The 25,398-nt window shown below is 40.4% G+C and overlaps 1 protein-coding gene across 2 annotated transcripts in view; it reads right to left on the bottom strand.

Annotated features, from left to right (window-relative positions):
- Positions 1-1,855: 1,855 nt before the first annotated feature.
- Positions 1,856-25,398, bottom strand: part of EDRF1 (erythroid differentiation regulatory factor 1) — a 44,065-nt gene continuing 20,522 nt past the window's right edge. The window contains exons 18-25 of one of the 2 annotated variants that reach the window (XR_011922326.1): positions 21,572-21,798; positions 20,362-20,520; positions 18,590-18,739; positions 18,312-18,465; positions 13,742-13,857; positions 8,267-8,412; positions 3,937-4,814; positions 1,856-3,897 (exon numbers count right to left, since the gene is read on the bottom strand). Coding sequence is in view for 1 of the 2 variants with exons in the window: in XM_072423114.1 (XP_072279215.1) it covers positions 4,643-4,814; positions 8,267-8,412; positions 13,742-13,857; positions 18,312-18,465; positions 18,590-18,739; positions 20,362-20,520; positions 21,572-21,798 (1,124 nt within the window). In the remaining variant the exon portion in view is untranslated. Of the gene's footprint in view, positions 4,815-8,266; positions 8,413-13,741; positions 13,858-18,311; positions 18,466-18,589; positions 18,740-20,361; positions 20,521-21,571; positions 21,799-25,398 lie in introns of both variants that reach the window. The other variant, XM_072423114.1, reaches the window with a different exon arrangement.

Genomic DNA, 25,398 nt, shown 5'->3' with positions numbered 1-25,398 from the left:
TGCCAATATGAAAGTGCCATCCTATTGACCGTTAATGGAGCGCCTGCATCATATGCACAGGAAAATGCTGAATCCTGCAAGGGAGCTTCTGTAAGTTGTTGTAAAACTGTGATTGTACTGCAACTCTCCTGAACAATACCCTGGTGCCATGCCGGGAAATGGATTCTATTAAAAGCACAATCTGGTTTTACAGCACACTTATGTTCCGGCTCCTCTATAGACCTTTCCGGGGTTGGAAACAAAAGCAGATTGCTGTGAAATTATAAAGTCTGTACTATAACAGAGTGAGTTTCAAATTCTATTTTTTTTTTTTTTAAGTAAGGCACACAATCGTGAACGTTCAACAAGTAGCCCCTACAGACCAAGAGTTTATTACAAATGCCTCTTTGTTTCAGTCCATTATTGTTCTGTATGAACCCCTCATGGCAAAGAAACATTTAGCAAACAATCCTTTATGTTAGAATCAACTAAAAATACTTCTTTTTTTCTTACACAGTGTGCTAGTACTTCAGTTTTTAGAGTAAATGTACTGACAAGCAGCAGTATACAGTGTATGTTGTAGAGTTTATATATATTTATTATTGTGACAGAGTGTCCCAAAAATGTCAGGGTAAGGGTTATAAAGGCTCCAGGGAATAGAGAGTAAGTATATGTCTGTAGGTTTTTTAGGAAGGAAAACCTGGTTCTTTAGGGCCCTGGAGCCAGCCAAGGGAGTGAAAGGGTGGGTTCCTGACTGGGTAAATGTGCACCTGCAAGGGAGCAAGGTGCAAGGCAGAGAGGAAATTGATCAGCAAAAGGCTGAGGGAAGTGGATCAGCCACAGTATTGCAGGCTAGAATGTGCTTAGAAGGCAGCCAGAGGGTTCCAGGCTGAGAAGGCAGCCAGGGGGTTCCAGGCTGAGAAGGCAGCCAGGGGGTTCCAGGCTGAGAAGGCAGCCAGGGGGTTCCAGGCTGAGAAGGCAGCCAGAGGGTTCCAGGCTGAGAAGGCAGCCAGGGGGTTCCAGGCTGAGAAGGCAGCCAGGATCTGTTCCAGGCAGAAGGGAGCCAGAGTGGGTTCCAGGCCACATGAGAGGGGACAGAGCTCCAGGAAAGCCAGCGGGCAAAACCAGTGTGGAACTGTGAAACAGTGTTGATTTAGTGTGTGTTAGTAAGAGAGGGCACCTAAATGAGGTAGCCAGAGGCCAACCAGGCTACTGTTTATTGTTTTGTTGTGAAGTTCTGGCGAGTGTGCTGTAACACTTGCCTAAACAAATAAAAACTGCTGTTATTTTGAACTTTTAGAGTCTGCTGCCTCCGATCTGCCCTGTAAGCATCCCATTACAATGAGCAAACCCCAGTAATATACCACTATATTATATATATAGTGTGAGAGGCAGAAAACAGAGGAGAGCAGAGAACAGATGTGAGGGTAAAAGGACTGTGATAGAGAGAGAATTTGTGTGCGACACATGAGCGAGATAAAGGAGTGAGTGTGACAGAGAACTGAATCTGAAGACATCTTTGGGGTTATTCAGCCTTTTTACACAACCTCGAGATGAGTATTGTGAGGACAGAACATTTATCTCACAAATAAATGGCATGTCATGTAATTTTCTGACAGCTCTGTGAAAACCCCCCCATCATATAAATAAAACCAGTGATCCCCAATCATCTCCCTCCACAAGAAATGGATACAATCTGAGCAGATTCTGGTAATGTGCAGCGCTGACCCCTCTGCTAGAAGAAATCTCAGCAGTAAATACAAATAATAAACAGATCTAACAGCTCTAATTAGTATAAACGAGTCAAAACACATTCTCATTGATTTCGTTATTCTACTAATTAACAGCCCGAAGATAAATAAGACCATTAACTCAGTTTTTAATAAATAAAATATTGTAACTTTATTTAACAAACTATTCACATTTTCAGGTTGGAGAATATTATCGTATCATTAACAGAGCAAAACAAAACTGAATATTGTGCCAAAGCTACAAGCAAGAACAAAATATATTCAGTATTCTCCCCAGAAAAGTTTTTAAGCTAAGTGGGGAAAAAGATGTTAAGTTGCGGCCCCTTGCTTTGTAACCTAAGAACAGCAGGGTGGTAACAGAAAAGTGCCAGGTGGTGCGCCCAGCTAAAAGGGGCTGGAGAGAACGCTGATAATAATCATAAACGCCTGGGCCTGTAAGTGAGGGCTGTAAACTGTCCTTATGTGAATTCTATACTAACCATTACACACCATGCAAAGCTGTACAGTAGTGAACCCTCCTGCATTAGCAAAGCTGTAGAAATAGCACCCCACAGAGGAGGGGAACCTAAACCCTGAGTGTGCAAGTCCTACGACAGCTTGCAAAACATATAACCCTATATTATGTAAGTTTGTGGATAACAAAGATTGCCTTTTTTTTATTAATAAACAATAGCCAAACATATATGCTTGAGTCTCTAAGTCTGCATGTTATTGGTTGGATAGATCTTGTAAGGAAGATTTCAGTTTTTTTAGCCAACAGCAACCATACTGGTCATGGTGGCCCAATACAAAACTAGATGCAGCATTGGGGCTTCTGTTGACCCTGAGGAGTCCACTCTGTGCTATCGTACCACTTCCTGCTTTCAGGAGCAGTATAGCAGAAGCTCAGGTTCTCAGGATATCTGTGGGGTGTTGGGTGTGTAGTCCCCTGCTGTAATTTGTGGTTCTAACAATGGATTGGTATATTCCTTTGTTATGTTATGAATGGATGGCACCAAGAGGGAACACACCTAGTGTCAGGGGCTGAATTCTCCAGCAGGGTTAGCTCTGTAACAGAGTAAGGATTGGCAGCATGGGTGCTGGGATAGGCAATTAACCCCTTTATATTATTATATATATGCTTGGCTTTTTACCTTTTTTCTAGTGAATTTCTTAAAAGGAAAGCTGTTCTCAAAAAACTATTATACGCGATCATTGATTGCCTTCCAAAACTGCCTTGCTGTCTCTAATTGAATGTTGGGGGTAAGTCTAAAAAAACAAACACAAAATGTGTGTATACAGTGTGACTCAAAGCACAGAAAATAATGGATCAACATAATAGGCAACAAACCAACAAAGCGTTACATTTTATCAGTGTTGGTTTCCCTTTAATATGACTTTTGGACCCCTCAGGTGTAATGTTACTCAAGCCAAAACTCTTCCCATAGTAAGGATTACAGCTAATAAACTAAGTGCAGAAAGAAACCAACATACCTTATGTAATGTAAAAGATGGATACAAGAAATTGGACACTTCCCACAGACTCCATCATCAAGAATGGTGGTCAGTCAGTTCATTAACAGGTAACACAATCATAACACAAACCCTGAACTAATTTATTTAAAAGTTATACCTTATCAGTATAAACTCATAACTTCATATATTCCATCCCCCACTACTGTATAATAGACCTCTACCCTGGCTCTCATATATCCCTCATGTCTTTGGACCCCCATCCGGATTTAACTCATTTTATCAGACCAGTATCATGGTACACAAATATTCCTCTGTGGTATTGGTGCTCCATTCTGGCTTTAATATATATTGTTTTTAGATCAATATATTGGTTCTCCTGTACTGTACCCTCAGCACCATGTTATTAGACCGATAAACTGGCTCTCCTGTGGTTATTGGATCAATATCTTGGCTTTTCTATATCCCCCCTTCCCCATGGTGTTAGACCCCAATGCTGATACTCATATCTACTCATGTTATTAGTTCTCTTGTTTCTAATAAATATAATTCCCATGTGATCAGACCTTTTTTGACTTTCATATATCCGCCCCATGTTATAAGACTTTTATCCCGTTTCTTCTATACTCCTCTCCCCAACTCTATCCTGGTTCTTATGTATACCCCATGTTATAGGACCCTTTCTGGCTCTCATATATTCAGCATGACACTAGACCTCTGTCCTGGCTCCAATATATCCCCCGTGGTATAAGACCTCTCTCCTTGCTCTCATTTACCCTACCATATTATTAGATCACTGTCCTGGCTCTCATATATCTCCTATGTTATAAGACCTCTCTTCTGGCTCCAATATATCCCCTATGTTATAAGATCGCGCTCCTGGCTCTCATATATCCTCCCATATTACTAGATCACTGTCCTGGCTCAAACGCCAACAACCCCACACATCACCTGGCAGGGCATCTCTAAGAGAAAATGCAATACAATATTTCTGTTTCATCAAAGTGTAGCTTATTACACTTCCGCAGAAGCTCAAATAGTGCAAACTGAAATACAATTATATACAGTAATTTCTTTATATTATACAAGGCAATATTATTATAAAAATAGAGGTAGTGCCTTTAAAACAAAGCGGATAAGTGAAAAAAAAAAAATACAGTATGCAGTTGTGCATCAATCATCCCAGGTTCCATCCAGGCAGCGGTGGGGTTAAGTCTACAGGAAGTGGCAAGGGACAAATTACACTTCTCCAGCGCTCACCGGGCTACATTCTGCAAAAAAGCGCAACGTCTGCTCTCTTGACAGAGACGTCCTTGAGCTACTTTTCCTGGCATCAGGTGGTTTGCACGCCACATATTCTGTTTAATGACAGATGGATCCGAGCAGCGAGTGAAACAAAGCAGCAATCGCAGGTTTAACAAGGCACAACATCCGCTTTGTATCCCAAACACCATCGTGTGTCACTGCATGACAGTCTCATTTGCCTGGCTCTTAGGGGTGAGCTGATCCAGTAAATTTATGAGCACGCTCAGTCTATCGGACAGTGTGCAGATCTTGTTGGCTGAAGCCCGCAGCAGGCTGGAATAGACTTGCTTGTAGGTTTTCAGAGAGCTTTCTTCTTCTGTGCTGTTACTGGAGGAGAGAAATCAGCCAAGCTCAGACACCAAGTACAACATAATCTCTGTCAACCCAGACATTACACATGTTTTATCTGTGCACCTACTGCAGGAAAATACAGTGAGAATGTGAGAGCATGGTAAACGCTGGAGATAAAGACTTTTCACAAAGTGAAAAGACTTTCACAAAGTGAGAACTTTACCATGAATGGCAGCGCCCTCTTTTTAAATTTAATTTTATTAAATCACCAACAGTAAGAGAGATTATTATTTTTCTGGCAGAAATTTAAAGAACCAAATAACCAGGTTAGGGGAATAAAAGGATAACTATATACAGAGTGCTGCTGCTCCCTAATTGTCCTTTACAAGCCGGGCAGGGTATGGGCCAGGCCCTACTGCTTATCACAGCTGTAGTCTGCAGAGGCCCTGAGTTTTCTAGTGACAGTTACCTGGATTACAAGATTTACTGGAAGGTACTGCAAATACTTTGGGAGGTTATAAATAACAACATAAATGGATTTAAAATGTGTTTAAACCTTGATATCAATTTCAAGCCCTCACATTTCTGGTAAACCTTCCCTCTTCTCTTCTGAACTGCTGCAAAGGGTTGAAAAGCGTAGAATGGTGGCTTGATTTATTAAAGTTCTCCAAGACTGGAGAAGATAGACTATTATGGGAGAACCTGGAGAAGACAGACTATTCCAGGTTTGCTGGCTCACCCAGGTTTTCCCATGACAGTCTATCTTCCTCCAGTCTTGAAGACCTTCAATCAATCAGGCTTATACTCTTCATTATGATATTCCAATTCATTATTTTTTCAATCCAAAGTGAAGGCATTATAAAAACCTAAATCTTTTTGCTAGGGCTCTGGCATACTCGATTTTACCGTAAAGCAGAACTAAACTCGTTGGTGGATGGGGAGCTTCTGCCATAATCAGCAAATATGCAAAGCAAACGTGCAGATTATGGCTCATACTTACCTTGTGCTGTCGCCCTGCAGTGATGAGAGGTCCAGGATCTGTCATCACTGCAGGGAGGGGGTATGCACCGTGTATGTTTACAGCGGAAACAAAAATCCACCAGGAGCCAGGGAATATGGGAAATTCTGGGGAAAAACAATTTCCATGCAGCAATCCTATTGCACCTAACTCTTCTGCAATTGATGATATGGGAACAGCCTGAACAACATACCCATTCCAAATTCACTATAACCTTAACAGAAGCATGTATGATCAGTATCTGCTTTATTAATACAGTAATACCCCAATACAAACAGATGGGACCCCACCTTGTGAGACATCCGTCAATTCCTCCAGCAACAGCAAAGATCGCCAGTGGGATTGTACATGAGCTATGTGCCCTGGCTTTATACACTGACTAAGATATTTCCCCGCTGCTCTTACTGATAAATTCCCCAATTGCCCCTCTGACAAACCTCCACTTAGTTACAATTTACAGACGTCAGCCCATAAAATAGGATGCTGCAGATTAGTCATCTTGGCAGCAGATACGGTGTATAAAAGGAGAGATAAAGGCGAGCAGGTTTTCTCATATTACATGGGATAAAGTGTTAAGCTGATGAAATATCATGACACTGGAGAGCAGAAACAATTACCAGTTCTGGACAATCACACTAAACAAGCATCTATTTAGAATGCAAACCTGCAAGTCTATGGGCTGTGCTGTGACTCTAGCGCCATCTTGTGGGCAATGCTCGCACTGCAATGGCTGTCTAGGTGAACTCTCAGCAATGGAACCAAGTCCCATCTTCTTGTGAATGCAAATAAAACACAGGAGATTTAGCACATTCATAGTGCAGGCTATTTAGTAGGGTCACAGTGGTAAAAGGTTTCCAAGAATAAAACTATATTAATATATATGTAAAAAAAGCCTAAAAAAACTGACCTCGTGGTTTTCCAGTAGAAAATCTACCTAGTAAAACGGTTGTGCACTGCTTACTTGGAAACAGGGTTCAGGGATGGAGACCATCAGTTCCTCCCAATTGTAAACTATGGACAAAAAATGAGGAACTATAGCTGCATTACTTTGGGCTCTATAAAACAGGGAATCAGACATCTTAGATTGTAAGCTCTTCTGGAAAGAGTCCTCTCCTGTGTCAATGTCTGTATATATCTGTCCCCTGCAAAGCTTATTTACTGTACAGCACTGCGTAACATGTTGGCGCTATAGAAATAAGGTTTAATGATAATAATTTCCCCAAACATTTCATTGTAGGAATCAATTACTGCCATTAAAACACATGGACCTGGAAGATTACGACAAGGAAATGTTTGTGGGAATGTCCGATTCCTTGTATTATAAATTGAGCTTTTTGACTATTAATACCAGCATAAGGGAATTGTGGCTATCCTCCCAAAACCAGCCAATCTGGCCCTAGTCTTGAATGAATGGAGCCAACAACAACAGAATTGTACTTTTTTTTTTTGCAGTGGCGTTGGTTTATGAATATGGGTCCAGTCTATAGGCAATTGCTTAGTGTGGGCAGAAGCACAAAGCCTGTTTATAATAGAATATGTGTTTTCAATGAGTTCACATACCTATTGTGGCAAAATTACCTTTTGATTCAAAGATGGGTTTTCATAAATATCTATACTTCCTATTTCTCAGCCATAGACATAGTCTCTGCTTACAATGCTGTAGAAAAGCAGGCGCAGGTACCTGTATCCTCCAACCTAACATTGTGAGGTCTGTGTAGATCTTTGGGTTTTACAAGAAAGGACTTCTAGTCCAATGCCAGTATCACAGTGGCCAGAAGAAGCTCTGTTGAGACTACAGAAAGGGAAGAGTTGCTTAGGACTGGCTGGCAGAAGTCAGGGTTTGCACAGTCTAGACCAGGAACCTAAAGGGGACACTCTACAGAGACACGGCTGCACACTTTGGTGTGATAAAGGCAGCTTGAAAATAACAGATCTACTGACGTTATCAACAGGTAATAAAGTAAAACTAAAACTTAACTAGTAAAAAAATTGCAAGCAGTTTCTTTTCTGCAGGAGGGACAGGTGATGTGCCTTCCATAAATAAATTGACCTGCCTGATGGCAATTTGCTAAATTACACTCATGTCTCCTTGTTCCGCTGTGGACATTTCTACCTGGTCCTCTTCTGGGTTTCAGGACTTTGGCCCTCGATTGGCCCGGCCAAGTCCCGCACCTCTGCACAGGATTTCTTTAATTCCTGGCAGCCAGGGGTATGCTGCACATGCTCAATATACATTGAAGAAAAGATTGTGAACAGGCAGGTTAGCCTATTACGGTATATAGCAGAAGAGACATCACCTGTCCCTTCTGCAAAAATGAACCTGCCTTCTCCCATGTTTTTCTTATTTAAATTCCGTTCTAATTTAAGTTAAACAGACTGATAAATTAAGCCAACTAATCTCACTTCTGACAATGAAATGGGTTTTGGGATGGATCTACAGCTTTATGAAAAGATAGAAGTGACCACTTACTTCTTTTTCTTAGTAGACAGAAGCTTGACAAACTGTAACAGAACAAATGACAGACGAGACTCGAATATATTGACCAGCTTCAGCACCTCATCGTTGCGGAGGTTAGATGAGGAATCGCCCGACGGCTCGTTTCTGTCCTGGGCTCCCTGGAAAGGACACAATGAACATTATATTTCACACTTACCATATAAACAGGTGTGAGCAGCTAGACATAGTGCAGGTTCTGCATTCAGCAGACAATACACCCATAGAATACCCATTCAATGAGGTCCCAGGCATGAACAGCCCCCATAGCAGTTTTCCTTATTGGTCCCTGCTGCAGAATATCAATTGGAAGCAGATAGACTTATTTAAAACAGCTCATTAATGTAATGCATTCCTGAGCTATTCTCCCCCATAGGATTCCTCGGCCTGGATGTAAAACACATCGCTATAGTGAAAGGCCAGGCTGCTCCCACATAACCCGGAGAAGTTATTGTCAATAGAAGAGCTTAAGCTTCTCCTTTTTCATTCATATTACATTTTACACTCATGTTACATTCACTGAAAAGATGAATAGAGGAAGATTTCCATCACTAATAAAACACGCACCTGCTGTGTCGTTCTCATTACCATCGAGGGGGACGTTTTATATTGCACTTTGCTGTAAACTGTTATGGACCATGGCAGCATTATAAAAATAAAAGGTGTTTAATAACCAACCACATCAGGTTATACATCCCAACACAGCTTTATTAGTAAATTCTAAAGGTTGATCGTTAATACAGTTTTTTTGCTTAGGACCTTTGAAGCCATAAGACAAAGATTACATCTAGAGAACTAGAGACTAACAAACTGCTTCCAAACCTTATAATAACAAACCTATTGCAGAGATCCAGCCAAAAAACCTTAACCCTTTTAAAAAAAAAAAAAAAAAAATTAACAAGCCCTTGCTGCAAAGCTCGCCCTAAATTCAGAGCTGCAATGCGCTTTACTTTTCTGCCACCAGATACATTCCGTTTTCTGTGTTCAATGACTGTGTCATTCAACCCACTTTAACCTACTCTATCATTACCCTACTACCTAGGACAGCGTTTCTCAACAGGGTTCAAGGAATCCTAGGGTTCCTCCAGAGTTTGCTAGGAATTCTTTGTGCGATTTGTGCCTCTCAGGTCAGCTTTAAGTGATACCAATCATCTTTTTTGCTATCTGGAAGAGTGACTTTCATTTCACTGAACTTCATTCTAATATACTATGAGCTGTGGACATAGTAATTATAGCAGAGGTTCTCTGAAGACCTGATAGTTAATTCAGGCATTCCTCTGGGTTGAATACATGGAGAAAGTCTGACTTATCATCTTCATGCAGCCTGGGCTATTACTGAGCACCAGTCAATGCAGCAGAAGGGCCACTTCTGTAGAAGAGGAAGGAACCATGATGCCACTAGATCAGGCAGAACAATGGAAGAATGCATTGACAGAGGAATGCCGAGACATGTGCGAGGATAGGGGTCAGATGTGATTATGAATCAGTAGCAGCAAATGCAGTGTGTACAGCATGCAGGCTATGGTGTTAGGTGTTAAAGTGCTGTATCAGTGAGTCCAGAAGTGTTATTTCAGTGGTGATGACTATAGAAGTGCAGCAGGTACAGTGCTTGAAAATTCAGAAGTGTGTGCCAGTAGAGTGCAGGCAGGATGGGTATTGTGCTCCAATGCAGTGGTGGTAAGTATAGCATTGCACAATGGTGCCTTGGTGGCGAGTAAAGCATTGCAAGTTGGGGCAGAGGCAGCGAGTGTGGTAATGTGCATCACTACAGTGGTTGTGAGAAGGTTATTGCATGTTGGTACATAAAAGGTGTTTTGTGCATCGGTGTAGTGCAAATGAAAGGAATATCATGCATTGGTGCTGTTGCAGTGGGAAGGGTATTGCGCATCAATGGAATAGCAGAGTGTGGACTATTGCTGCGAGTGGTTAATGCATGTTAGTAAAGCGCTGCCAGATTACCCAATTGCTGCATTGCAAATCATATTATTGTACATATCATCAATACCATACTGCCACCATTCCACTCATGGATGCGAGAGCTTTGAAAATGTTACTGACCTCTATTTTCTCTGACATTGCTAACAGCTATTGACATGCACGTCCCAGCCCCCATTACAACAGTAGTCTCATCTGGGAGGATTCTGGGCGATAACATTCTTTTATTGTTCTTTATTTCCAAGTACAATTTTGACTTTTTATTTTTACCCATCCAAAACAATGAACACACACTCTTACACGGGCATATACAGCATGTGTGGGACCTAAAGGTTCCATAGAATGCTGCTTTCTGGGAAAAGGGGGGCAGGGGGCACCAATTTAACATCCAAATGTCATAGCTTGTGTCAAACTGACCCATTATGAGAACCTCGGTTCTGCATGTCAGGCATTTAGAAAAGCCTGTGGGTTCACCAAAAGCAGGCCTGCTGGATGTCTTGTTTTATCATTCTAAATGCGTGTGACTGTACATCTGCTCCAGCATGCGCAAGCCATAATATTTACTGATGAGGAAGTCACGGCAATGGACATGCAGAATGAAATTCATGGATTCGCTCCCAGCGGCTGGGAGGAAAGTGACAATTAGGCTGAGACACAGCAGAGACTGATGAAACGCTGATCAAGTACAGAACACCAGCCAGCAACCGGTAAATGCAGCTGACGTGCAGACACCCAGGACGTGTTCTGCAACACTTTACACAAAACTGCCCTTGAAAAGAGCCACAAAATCAACACGGCTGTCCCTGTAATGAGGGAAATCAGGCATGCCGTCTGGGTCTATCTACATTTTATTGTTCTGCCTAACAGTCATAAGCAGGTATGGAGCGGACACATTACCGTCTCTTCTGTGCAGTGCTGGGTTTCAGATGTCTGAAGTAACAAACAGAAAATTCCATTTGAAATGGATATAACCTATAATTGCTACACGAGTCTCTTTGTAATTCAATGTTAAGAATCTCTTTTCCCTGCAACAGTTGGACAAAATTGCTCCAGCGTGCAAAGGCCATAATGTTTTTAGATGAGGAAGCCACGGCGATGGCTGCCTGGGGTTTTAAGCATTAATCCGGACAATGGTGGGCCTTGCCTGCTTAACATGTTTAAACTATTGTTGCCCTCATTAGAAATCCACGCAACAAGGTGACAATGCAGGACAGAACAGGAAGTGTCAGAAAAATACCTTCACAAAGGGATAGCCAAATATATTAATGAGAGCTTTTAAAAGCTGGGTGGAAAGAAATTGAATGTAGTTGGCAGCCCCTGTACCACCCAAAACCCGGAAGGTTACTGAAACGTGCCGGGTGGTGCACCCAGCTAAAAGGGGCTGAGGAGAACACTGTATAGGTATTTAAATGTTATTTTGAAATTACATTACAGTGAAGTCTGTTCTTGCCCTCCACATTATTGGGGACCACCAAATTAGAAGATGTTCTGTGCAAACAGGACCCAGTCTCTGATTGCTTTGTATAGGCATGAGATTGGGTCATTTACATTTTACTTATAAGCTCCACATCATTTTTCATACCTTTCTTTATGAATTTTTATGATTATCTGAATTTTTATCTGTATTTTCATTATTACTTATCATATACTGATATATTCTGTTTGTAATAATACCAGCCACTGTCTCGAGCTCCCCTGAGGAAGCCAGTTAGACAAAATGTGTCAGCCTTAGGAGACATATAAAAAGTTTGCTAACTGCTACTTCAGAAGAACTTTTCTCATGAGACTCTGCATATACATGCAGAGGTATATGTGGAGCTGAATTCATAGAAAATATCTGTTTAGTTTTGTATCCCATACAGGCCTTCCCGTGTAAAGGTGAGGCAAGGGATTTTCTTTAATTGTTTAGTAACATTGGTGGAACTAACTATTGTTTAAAAACTTGTAACTAATGTTTTTTTTGTTTATTACATTATGCCAAAATATAAAAACATCTGTCTATTGTCTATATTTACTTAATTATTATTAATAAACCGGATTTTATATAGCACCAACATATTCTGCAGCGCTGTACATTAAATAGGGGTTGCAAATGACAGAGGAATACAGACCGTTACACAGGAGAAGTCTACAATCTAGGAGGTGGGAGAATTCATACACAATAGGAGGAGGAGGGGAGATATGTAGTGGTGGGAAGTAGTGGGGGGTGTCAAAAGACAGAAGAAGGTGGGTAGGCAAGTTAGAAAAGTTGGGTTTTGAGTGCTCTTAAATGAGCAGAAAGTAGAAGCAAGCCGAATAGGACAAGGAAGACCATTCCAGAGAGCTGGGGCAGCTCAAGAAAAGTCTTGGAGCCGTGCGTGTGATGGGGTTATGAGTGAGGAAGTCATTAGTAGGTCATTGGAGGAGGGAGAGTGCGGCTGGGGGAGTATTTCTTTATCAGGTAACAAAGGTAAGTGGGACAAGAATTGTGGAGGGATTTGAAGGCAAAGCACAGGAGCTTTGATTCTAAGATGAAATGGAAGCCAATGAAGAGAACTACAAAGAGATGCAGCAGAAGAGGAGCGGAGGGAAGGATGGAGGAGTCTGGCTGCAGCATTCACAATAGTAGAGGAGATAGTCAGGTTAGTGGAGCTGTGGTTACAGTAGTTCATACGAGAGACTTAACATAGGGTTTAAAGGGGTTGGCATAACCATCTTTTGATTTTATAAATAAGAAGGAAAATGAACTTCTTGTGTATCTTTTTCTCCATATCTTTCTTCCTGTTTATAGAAGATTTTGTGCGCCAAGTGCCTAAATGTACAAGCGTTAGATGGGGCCATTTACAAGTGGAATGCCTCCTAATGATGTGGTGCCTATTCTTGTATATGTGCAGAGCAAGACTTGGCAGTGGTTTTTGCTGAATCCTGCAGCCTACCTGAAAATGACGTGGGTATCCCATGACCCTCTATGAGTTACACATCAATCTATCCCAACACAACAAATAGAAAAAATCACCAATAAAAGATTTAAATAATACGAGTGTGCAACAATATATAAAGCCACTTTTAAAAGTGTGGGTATATGTCTGCTTTAGCCTTTTTAGCATGTTTTCATATCATTTGCGATGCGGCAATAGTCATAGACTAGGATATATTCATAATATGCCCACAATATGACTGTAACCAGTAACCAGCATTGCACTAGAATACAAGGGTATCCAATCTAAAGCCATTAATCATGTAATTAAACTACCACCTGGATTAGAAGATGCGGCTGTGTTTATACAGAGCTCCGACAGATGGCTATGTGGACAGATAGGCCTGCTGGCTTCCCGGAGCTGAGAACAAAGTGTGATTTGTTGTAAAGAGCCCTGAAAACATGGCACAGGTACCGCTACTAACTACTGCAAAGGTTGGCTGTTCAGAGGACAGATGAGGGACACTTGTGTAACTCCTAATGAGATGTAGACAGAAAGCCTGCATGTCAGCACTTCTCAGGCCTGTGCTCACACTCACAGCTTGGCAAAATACTCTTACCTGATCACTTTCACACTCCAGCTCTTTCTGAAGAACGAGGAAAGCACACTGCGTATTCATCATAATCTCCAGAGCTCCACACAGGCTCTTTACTTTACCCGCAGTGCTGTTCTGGCCTGGAATCAAGACAACACATGCAGTAAAGTCATCTGACGGCAATGAGAATATATGAGACAGCATAGACAATTGATATGAAATACAGAAATACTCATAGGACAATAGGCATGCTCTACGTGGCAAAAATGAGTTCTGTACTATTACACAAAAAAAATGTCTTTTTGCAAGTGGGCCCTTCCACATTTTACTTTGCAATAATTGTGAAAGAAAACTCCACAAATACACAAGGAAAACACAAATATGGATCTTTACATGTGTCAAAATATTTGTGAAATATTCTGGTTATACATCCACCACTGTTGTCCTGTACACAGCAAAAGGAGGACGACCCTTTCTAGGTCACACATCATATGGTATAGGTTTGGATTCCAAGTATATATCAGTAGAATGGCCACCTAAAGCCTGAATTCTATTCAGTTCCCAATGCTGGCACTGTCTACCAGTCTAAGTTCTACCAACTAACAGACTGGAACCTCTCCAATACGAGCAATACTTTTCTGTTCGCCTCAATCATTTCTCCTAATGCTGTTGTGATATTTCCTCCACTGTCTTCCAGTAACTCTCCTTATTAAAGTTCTCCATACTTATCCAAAATATTTTCCTGATATAAACCTAACCTGCACATGAAGCTCCTGTATTGCACCCTGAGCACCTCCAGCCAGCTGATAATTTCAAGCAAATGAGTTCCTGGTATGTGGTGTTACTGGCCTACTCAGAGAGTGAGCGTTCCAAGAAAGAAAGAGTTGTTACAATGCCAATGGTTCTGGATCTGGAAACAACTCCCCAGCTAACTTTTTATCAGAACATGGTCTGAAAAGCACAATGCAGGGAACCCGGTGCCTGAAACTCACTATCCCTGCAATGTCCAATGCTACAGGATTCTAGCACAGCACTTCAAAATATGGCTGGGGTGGCCACGCCAGATAACTGCTGTTGAAGACCAGTTCTAGTAGCACTGTAGAAGAGTCTTGACTAAAAAATGTAACAGATTTGGGAAAATGAAACTGGTGAAAACAAGCAGGTTTTTGCACAACCAAGCTGGAAATAGATGTCCCTTCTCCTAGGACACATGCAGAAATCTGAGGTATGCTAACAGTAGGAAGGGTTATCCGGGGTTGGTCATCAGTCTTGTTTGCCAGTGTCCAAACCTCCTATAAACAGAAACATACCTGAAGAGGAGATTTCATTTGTCTCCCAATGAACCAGAAAGAAATATGTCTTTTTTAACCCCAATGACCATCATAGTTCCTATCCTTGGGGTACATGTGGGATGCAATGTAAATAACCTTGCCTCATATTGGCCAGTTTAAATACTCTTTACAGGTTGTTTCTTGGCTACATGCTATAGTCTTTCTTTACTACGTATACTGTCTTGAAGTAAAGCCAACTCCGCTGTGCCTTTGCCACTTTATTGCCGCTGCTACTATTAGCTACTCCAGTCTGTTTTATTGACTTGTTTCTCTTTATAAATGTCTTTGTAAGCCTTGATGTTGTGCATATGTTTGTTCCATGGTGTGAACTTGATATCAGTTCCTGTTGTCTGTTTGCTTCATAATGCTGTAATTGCCTTTTTATTTTTATTTTATGTTTTGTATGTACCCTTTATATAATAACTAATTAAAAAATGAAATATGTTTTTTCTATCTCGGTTACTTATAGTATTATCTGTAAATGTACATTCAATACAACTCTGCAATACATGCACTTTCCCCCATGTTCTGTCTTTATAATGACACTACAAAAGAATGGTTGTTAACCTTTCCAAAATCCAATTATTATTAATAAAGTGTATTTATATATCACCAACATATTAGGCAGCACTGTACAATAAATATGATTATATTATAACCTAATATTCCATGTTCCATATTCAATGTTCCATGTTAGACTAAAAAAACCTACCCTAATGTTATGGAGTCCTAACATTTGTTTGACAACCTAGGACAGAAGCCTAAAAACTAATGCAGCCAAGACATCCAAGCTGCAGTATATTAGATTTGTGTGCTATGGTTTAGTTACACGTTAAAGAGGACACAGGGAAGACAGATCTGGACAATGCATATTAAATACATCAAACATGTCAGATGTAAAACAGATTATACTTTGGATCTATGCATCTGCTTGTTGTTCTAACAAACTCAGTATTGCTAGCTTAAGCTTCCAAAATTTCCAAGTGTTTGTCCAGCCACTTAGCTCAGAGTTGGTGCTCAGTCTGAAATGAGGAAATGTCACCAATTCAACGGATTTACATGGCTCTGCACTGCTGACACTGTTTGGCAGCAGCAAGTGTGAACAAGGCCGGGCAGAAAATCCCTCGACTTTCTCAGCACAGCAATTTTTCAGTTGAATTAATCGGATTTGCAGATTTGGGGTAATTTTAGCCTGCAGGTCTATAATAGATGGGATAGGAGTCACCCATGTGAAGCGCTTTTATCATAATGAGCATCTTTGTTTGTATGTACCAGACATGCTGCCTGTACATCTGTTTCTATAATACCCTCTGGCAGGGCACCCGCTGCACACGTTATCTGCATTGTGCTAGCAGAGCTAAATGAAAGCTGCAGAAGGGATTGTACGAACCTCGGAACAATCCGTCAGAATGTCGCAGTATAGGAATATTCGCATACACAATGCATAGATCATATCCGGCTCATGAACTGTGCCTGCACATGAATTATTTCTGAACTAACTGTTGCACTTACATTGATATATTCCTCAGCTGGGGACTCACCACTCATCCTCGGTAGCACTATGCATAATACACAGTAAATAATGTTGGTCCTAGCACACAGCTAAAGAGGTGTATTTTTACATACATTGATAGAAAAAAAGAAAACGGGGCATCCAAGAGAACCACTCTCGATTAGAATTTGAAAACGGGTTATGGTTTTATTCTTCAATAAAGCTAGTCTTTCATAAACCTGCACAGTAAGGACAAATATATGAGTTAAGAGGATCCTTGAAGTTGCTACCCTGTACACAGCCTGGCTTTACGCTGTCATTTGGCACCCAAGTATGCAGTAATTGGATCACAGCATCCCTTTGTTTAAAAAAAAAGGTGTAATTTTCTCATCCTTCCGATAAAGGAAAACAAGACCTGCTGGACAGAAAGCAAACCTTCTTTGCATTGCTAAATATGCATGTAACTAATGTTTGGGCGTTTTGGTGCATTTACATGTAGTTTAAAGAAAAATAAGGCAGAAGTAGGCAGGTTCCTGTGTTGTTCATAATAAAACGTACACAACCTGTATTTTCATTTATCTCTTTGTAGCTATGTGTGTTTTAGCATGAAAATATGTATTACAATCACTGGGATATTCAAAATGTGCAATTTTAAAAAATGTAATAGGAGAGCAAGTAAATTCTAAATGGTAAAATGATCAGAAAGGTAAAGATAAGGCGTAAGCAAATTATGATTAATATTAATACACAGTATTTATATAGCGCTGATATATTACGCAGTGCTGTACAAAGTCCATAGTCATGTCACCAACTGTCCTTTAAAGAGGCTCACAATCTAATGTTCCTACCATAGTCATATGTCATTACCACAGCCTAAGGTCAATTTTGGGGAGAAGCCAATTAACCTAACTGCATGTTTTTGGAATGTGGGAGGAAACTGGAGTTCCAGCAGAAAACCCAAGCAAACACGGGGAGAACCCACAAAGTCCATGCAGATAGTGTCCTGTCCTGATTTGAACCTGGGACCTAGTGCTGCAAGGGTCAGAGTGCTAACCACTGAGCCACCGTGCTGCCCGATGATAATCTTTACTATAAACTTTGAGCTTGCCCCCCCGTCCCTATCACACACCAAGGGCAAAGGAATAATGAAGGGGACATGGCAAGGTCTTGCTTACCAATTGGTCTTTTATTATGATGGGAAAGCTCACTAAAAGGAAGGATCTGAAGGGGGTGAAACTTTTCATAGAAGTAAAAAGATTTAAATACAACTTTATCTGCTTTGCTTTATTTTGATCATAATCATAAGAAAAAGTGATTACCATTTTTTAATGCTTGGTATTGTGCAGCATCGCGGCTCAGAGGTTAGCACCCTTTGCAGCGCTAGGTCCCAGGTTCGAATCTCGGTCAGGACACTATCTCTGCATGGAGTTTGTAGGTTCACCCTGTATTTGTGTGGGTTTCCTCCCACATTCCAAAAACATGCAGTTAGAATAATTGGCTTCCCCCCAAATTTGACTGTAATATTGACATATGACTATGGTAGGGACATTAGATTGTGAGCTCCTTTGAGGGATAGCTAGTGACATGACTAAAGGCTTTGTACAGCGCTGCGTAATATGTTGGCACTATATAAATATTGTGTAATAATATTAATGGGGGTTTTACTGAATCAATGAGACTTCTGCTACAGTAATACAGTGCTGGCATGCACAGTCTAGTGCCACGTGTGTGCTACTGATCCTAAAAATAAATATATTAGTTGAGAACTTACTGGACATTTGGAATTCAGCAAAGGCCACTCTCTCAAGCTGCACTCTGAGCAGCTCACATGGAGCATCATTCAACACTTGGAAGAGCTTTGCTGCTTTACTGTAATGGAGATCAGCTAGAACACGGTGCTGCTTTCTCAAATGCTCATCTCCCACCTGTAGAAAGAGCAGTTATTGTAATTTATTGTTATCTAACTGTTAGCGATCATTTACCCAAAAAAATCTGACTAGGATTAAGTGTTAAATCTGATACAGGACAGATTCTTGTGAAGACATGTACCTGGTTCCTCAGACAGCTGTGATACATAGAGGCCAGCCTATGATGGATGGTTGCAGCTCGGTACTGACATAAAGGCTGTCGAGCTGACACAGTTTCTACATCGCAGTACTTCAGGGACTTCATCATGGCTTCTGTCACTTGTCTCTCGATCTGCAGAGAAGGTAAAATACTTCATATCTTTAAATGGGACAAAATCTGATTTCAGGTACAGAAGCAGTTTAGTCCAGGCTTTCTGTTTGCTATACGATAGGCATTTATTAACAATCCACTATAATATGAATAAGAATAAAATTATAAATATGAATAAGATAAAAATAGGAAAACAGAGCTATATTTATTGGAAATTAGCGGAGACTTAGGTACCCAAAGTTAGCACCACCAGTTTCTGTGCCTTGAGCCGTTTATGACATTTTGACAAGCTGCACATATGAAGAAAGAAGAAGAGTAATTCAATTCTCTACAAACCAAGGGTATAGATAAACCCTATTAAAAGTGTGCAGAGGTTTTCTATTTATCTCTAAATTCTGCCAGACCTACACACTTAGGAAGAAGTAGACTGATAAAAAAAGAAAAAGGTGTTTCAAGGGATCCTGCCTGCCATCACTTTCCATTAACAGCGGCTAAACGACCAGCACCACATCTGATTAAGAAGGAAACCACCCTCTGTCTTGTATATCTTACTAAATTTTCAGTCACCTTCAATAAAGGAGATAGGATTCTCTTCAACAAGGACATGGCCTGCTGATTTGTATTATTACATGGACTGTAGACATGGAGGAGGATCCAATAACCACCTGTGTGCAATTGTATGAATAATTCTAACTTCTGCATAGTATACCGTCCTTATATGAAAAGGTAGAACCCATGGTTGGACAACAAGGGGGCACACAGACACACAGACCTAGCTACTCCAGAGTGTCTGCAAATTTATCAGATCCATCATCCCTATGCAAGTCACTATAAGCAGCTGGAATTCAGGGCACTTTATACACTGCATGGTTATCAGCAAGTCATATAATTGTTTAAAGAGTATAAGAATTTATGGACACATAACAGCTTATTTTCAGTGGATATAAACAATCCGGGCATTACTAGCAACATGATATGTAGGAGATGTTGTACAGCTACTGGAAAATCTATTCTGCTATTAGGATCCTTGTTAGGACACTCCCTACTAAAGAAAACCAACGCTCTGTCCCTGCTTCAAAACTGTTCTCTTGAGTTGTCGCCCTGTAAGGCTGCCAGGTGTCAAGTGGACAAGTGTCCATTATAACATGGATCATCTTTCACGATCCTTTCCAACGACAAAAGACTGCACGATGCATTAACAAGCTCTGAACATACAGCACCGTTCTGCTCTATGGAGAGGAATAAACAATGGAGTGGCACCCACCGCGCTCTTTCCTCTTCACTTTCATTACGATTGCGCTGTACACACGCCAGATTCTCATCTAATATCAGCTTTGAGGTTATTATCAGAAGAGAATTATCTGACGTGTGTACCTAGCCTAAATCATTGGTGTTTAAAGAAAGCTTCTGTGATGTATTGAAGTTTTAATTGTAAAAAAAAAAAAAAAAATCCGAAACGTTCAGGAAGGTAAACAAAGACACCGTGTTGACTTCAGGATTAAATGATTCCGTCTATCATTTTACCCCACAGGGCAAACGCAATTCTTTACAGGTCAGTTCTGAGTGATGCATGCTGGGATACACATGAGGAAAGCTATAGGTCTTGCACAAACATTGATCATCCAATGTAGCAGCACACGTACCTGTTCCTGTGCTTTCCTAGAGAGCGGAGCATAGTCCTGCAGCAGAGTGGCCATTGTAAAATAAGTTGTTGACAGCTCCCAATAAACAGAGTCCCACACAGCCTGGTGAGTATCTCTTTTATCCAGAGACTTCAATGCCCTATGATAGTAATCAACAGCCTGTAAAGAGACAAAACAGATACCGTTAGCTCAACATTATTGGAATCATAATGATGATTCTGTACTGTAAAAACCTGCTGGCAAACAAACCTAAACAGGCCTAGGATGAGCACAAAGACAACTTATATGATCCGATAGATAATCATTGCTTGTGAAAAGTTACATTGTGTGACAGGGTTACAATAAACTACCCTGCCTCATTTACCTCCACTCCACTACTTCAATGTCCACAAGCTCCCTGGCAAGCACTTACAGCTTCACTGGAGTTCAGCGACTGGTTGGATATAGAAGGATGCACACCATCCTTATATATTTCAACACCAAGCAATGCTAAGATTATACTACTGTCTTAAACATTCTTAGGGGCAGAAATGAATATTTTATTGCAGAAGAAACATAAAGAGCTAGAATAAGATCTTCTTGACCTCTTTGAATAAGGGCCTGCTAGCAAACTTCTTTTTCTACACTCATATTCCATGTGACAAGTTCACCAATGTGCCTTCAAATTTAAAATGCATCATTTTGCAACTTTGCAGATATATAGTAATAAGGAGTTTTTTTTCCCTGCTAGACATTCTGCATAATCCAGTAATCTCATATACATATAAATACCCTCAGCTGCAAGTGTCCATACTCCATGTGCAAATTTACCCATAGCTTGACGTCCCATAAGAATGATGAGCGTATTAGACAGATCCACTGACAAAACCTCTGTCTATGAAATTCAGAATTCTATCTAGTCTCTCAAATGTTCACAAAATGACAGAGCAGGTGAATGTTTGACCTTCTTAATATAGCTTTTCTACATCATATTTATACATGATTTGCATATAGGAGGTCCTACATTTTTGCCAAAATGAAGTTGAGATAAAAATGGAGCAACTGATGCCAAGAAAAATGCATGTATTCTTATTGTTCCCACACATAAATAATCCCCAAGTAGTGCACACAGAACATTCCAGGACACCAAAATGTCCAAACATCTTTCAAACTACAAGATTTATATGTACAAGAATAACCAAGCATGAATCCGTTATGAACACTGCCCCACCTTATTATAATAGAGAGCCTCCTCTGGAGAAAACTCCCCTCTTCTATCATCATTTCCACTTCCGCAGTGTGCCTGGGCACATATCCTCATTAGTCGCCCCATGTTACACAGTAAGAGAGCCATGTTTGTGGTATCCTGGATGTATTCAAAGTTAGCGATTCCTTTCTCAAAGCTGGAGAAGCTCTTCTTCCATAAGTCCTGCTCTGCAATGGACACTCCTTTACTTGCTGGATGGTGTGAGAAAAAAAACAAGCAAATCCATAAATGTAAATAGTTACATGTCCATTTCTATCCATCATCCAAGTCTCAAAAACACCCAAAGGCAAATGGAATCTTAGTCATGAATCAGTATTGGGAGTAAAAGAATAATTATGGTAGGGATGCATAAAGTTCGCTGCTGGATACCCCAATGTCACCCCCACACTGCAGCTGTGAACTCCATTACTGGTCACATGATCAAAACAAGCAAGTGGTGGACATAGCGAATAGTGGGCGCCTGTGCAAAACTGACTTGCCCCCTCATCCCAATGAACAAACTTAGAGCCCCCTTGTGGCTGAAAAAGGGTATGGGGCCACATACAGCGGCACACTTTGCACCTCTGTATGTCCGCCCCTGGGCCAAGAAATGCAAATCTGTAAAGCACACTGTCATGTTCTATAATTGTACAGTCCCCTACTACTCAATCTGAATACATGTTCCCCTTGATTGTGAACAGTTATTGTAATAACCACTAGTCTATAGAAAGCTGCCCCCTGTGTAGTTGGTAACAGTCCATGAAATGGGTTTCAGTAATAAATAGCAGGCAGAATTCCTATTGGCTAAGAGAGGAGTGATGGGACAATCAATACAATTATTTTATGCCAGAACAACACTGCACTAATTTTTAGGATGCTTGCATGCAATTTGATTCTGGGACTAGTATGAACCTAGTGTTAAAGTTAAGCGTTGCATTATGTGTACTTACTGACATTATACAGCAGGTTTCTTTAAGCATCACCCTATGGAAATAAATTTCTTCCACACTGTTCTACTAAGTTTAGCTTTTCGTAACATAAAAGTGCAGTGGTTCGCCGCAGGCAAAAATGAAAACTGCACTAATAAACCCACTCACTGGTATTCACACACCAGTTTACTATCCTTTCTAAAACATCCAGCCAGTGAATGACCTGAATGGTTGGATTCATGCAACAAAATAATTCAAAAGAATTAGGTCCTACGTAATCGTACTACACTAAACATATATAACCCAAGTTACTGGTAGATTGCACTATTTTCTAAGTCTACTTGGGCTGCAAATCAAGCAGTGTTCTCCTTTTGGATTGGGTGCACTGCCCAGCACTTTTCAGTAACCACCTGGCTGTGTCTGGGTGGTTGCTTTAATGTTGGGTCACAATAGAGGGGTCGTCACCCACCTAAAGCCTCTTGCCATCAAAACAAATGTCTGGGGAGAAAACTGGAAAATATTACCAGATCACTGCTTGATAGGACTCGGGCCATAGTGACCACAGCAGACGGATATTTATAAGCACTGCAGGAAGCTGAACGTCCAAGATGTCCCTAATGAATACTGATCCTTTTAATAAACCCCAACAGCCCTTTCAAATAAACTACACTCTCACTAACAAAAAAAAAGTAATTAACATTAATAACTGCTGTAAGCCATCTAGTAACAACATTATTAAAATGACCTTTCCATTTTAATCTGTGGCCGGCTGTGATTTTCTAAAACTACATAAAATATTCAAATGCTGCAAATCATAGCAACGCTAAGTGTTCTTTACATACAGTACACCACCAGGCATATTACTCATCTGTCAAGCAATTGGCTTACTTATTTTAAAGAAGGCTGAATGGAGCTTGAAGTTAAGTTTAGGAGACTTCTGCACTGTCTTTTGATTTAATGTAGCGAGTCTTTGATTTTTGGCAACATAACTGCCAAACGTATTGTAAATCTACAACTGAAAATAAAAATTTTCTCAATTAGTACAAAGCATCTTTCACCTTCCTTTCCAATAACAATAGAATGATGCACGAACGAACGCTGTACAGTGCCATTCTGCTCTATGGAGAGGGGAGGGGGGAGAATGACAGATCGGCACCCCGCTGCACTCTCTTCCCTTCACTTGCATTATGATTGTTAGTCATCCATAGATCCACCAGGATGGTCGTTCGGACAATGGATGATGAGTGCTGTACACACACCAGATTCTTGGTAGTTATCAGCCCTAATTTTCCAACGAGAACCATTGCACATGTGTACGTAGCCTTAGAATTTGGTGACCTTTCTCAGTATCTCCACATATGATAAAAGTAAGAATTTGGAGTGAAGTTTCCTACAGCGTTTACAATATATTTAACCAACATTTAAAGAATGGCCTTATTTCCCCCCCCATTTTAAAAAAAAAAAAATTTTTCACACTTTTATTTTAGACATCAGGCTAAGGGTGGCCAATTGGTTTTCCCAAATATTTTAGTAAGCATTAAACTAAGCGGAGCCGCTAAATCCACATACCAGACACATTCAATTAAAACAAGCTTGGAGGTTTAAGTGTCTTTAAATACAAAGTTTTATCATTTTCTCTCTAACATTATAGGCAAATGCTCCGCATATAGTTTTCCAGATTCTGACGGACGATGGATTGAAATTACCAGAAAATGATACAAGATAATGTACATTAAAGGCATGTAAATATAAGGTTTGTCTGTATGAGTCTCTAAAAACATAACAACCCTGAATAAAGCGAGGAAATGTTAATTAAAGGAAACTCATTCTAGCACTTAAATATATATGCAAATGTTGAGAATGCGAGCTGGAAATTCATTAGCATGCTATACTTTGCTGATGAGGTTGCAGGAGGACAAATCTCTTTGGTTTTAAAGTTGGAGAACTTGAAATTTATTACTATTCAGGGAAATGATGATACATTAAAACACTGTCTCCTGCAACTGACAAAGTTGCAGGAGACAGTGTTTTACAGGACTAAGAGAACGTATTGTGTTGGAGTGGCCAATGTAGAATGGGGTTCTATCAAAACAAAGCCAAGTCTTGGGTAAATCTGCCAAAGTCTGCTAGGAAACCATTGTTTCTCACAGTGTCTATCTCCTGGGTTCCTGACCATCACAATACCGAAGGATACAGCAGCGACTCAGAAGTTATATAGATGTAGCAGAGGAATTCTGAGGATGGCCAAACCTCTGGGTTTTCTAGCAGAGTTTTAAATATTTTGTCCTCTGCAACAGTATGGGTGGCAGAACAGTTAAATATTCTGTTTCTTTTTACTGGTATGCATTCAGTTAAAACCTTTAAAATTATGAGAAAGGGTCACATAAGTATTATTTTGATCCATTTGTTATCCTAGTATAAAGTACCAAATAGAAGCCCAGTATATCTTTAAAAGCAAAGTAAAAATCATCTAGGTAGACATATTAGTTCTGTATAAGTCCTTAAAGCAGGTTTAAATGTGAAAATAAAAGATTGTGATCAGGTAGGTTCTTTAATGCAGAACAGACAGGCTATGTCTGTTCAGTATACATTATAGAGAAAATCGCAAACATGCAGGTAAGTCTGTTTTATTGCAGCAGAGACATAGCATGTTCCTTTTATTCTTTTATTTAAAGCTTTAACTCTGCAAGTTAACCATCGCATTAAATATTGCTAAATTTGACCTGGTTACCAAAGTGTAAAATCAGATCTCAATCTATTCGGATACTGGCAAGCACTGCTATTTGAGTCTTTGCAGGGTGTATGGTGATCAGGCAGGTTTGCAAGCCTTGTCAGACTGCTACTCTGATCACCCCAACATGCCTCTGCCATCTTTCTTCAGCC

This window comes from Pyxicephalus adspersus, chromosome 10, assembly GCF_032062135.1.
Source record: "Pyxicephalus adspersus chromosome 10, UCB_Pads_2.0, whole genome shotgun sequence".
NCBI lineage: Eukaryota > Metazoa > Chordata > Amphibia > Anura > Pyxicephalidae > Pyxicephalus > Pyxicephalus adspersus.
The sequence above is the reverse complement of the archived record's forward strand: the minus strand, read 5'-3'. Positions and strand labels throughout refer to the sequence as shown.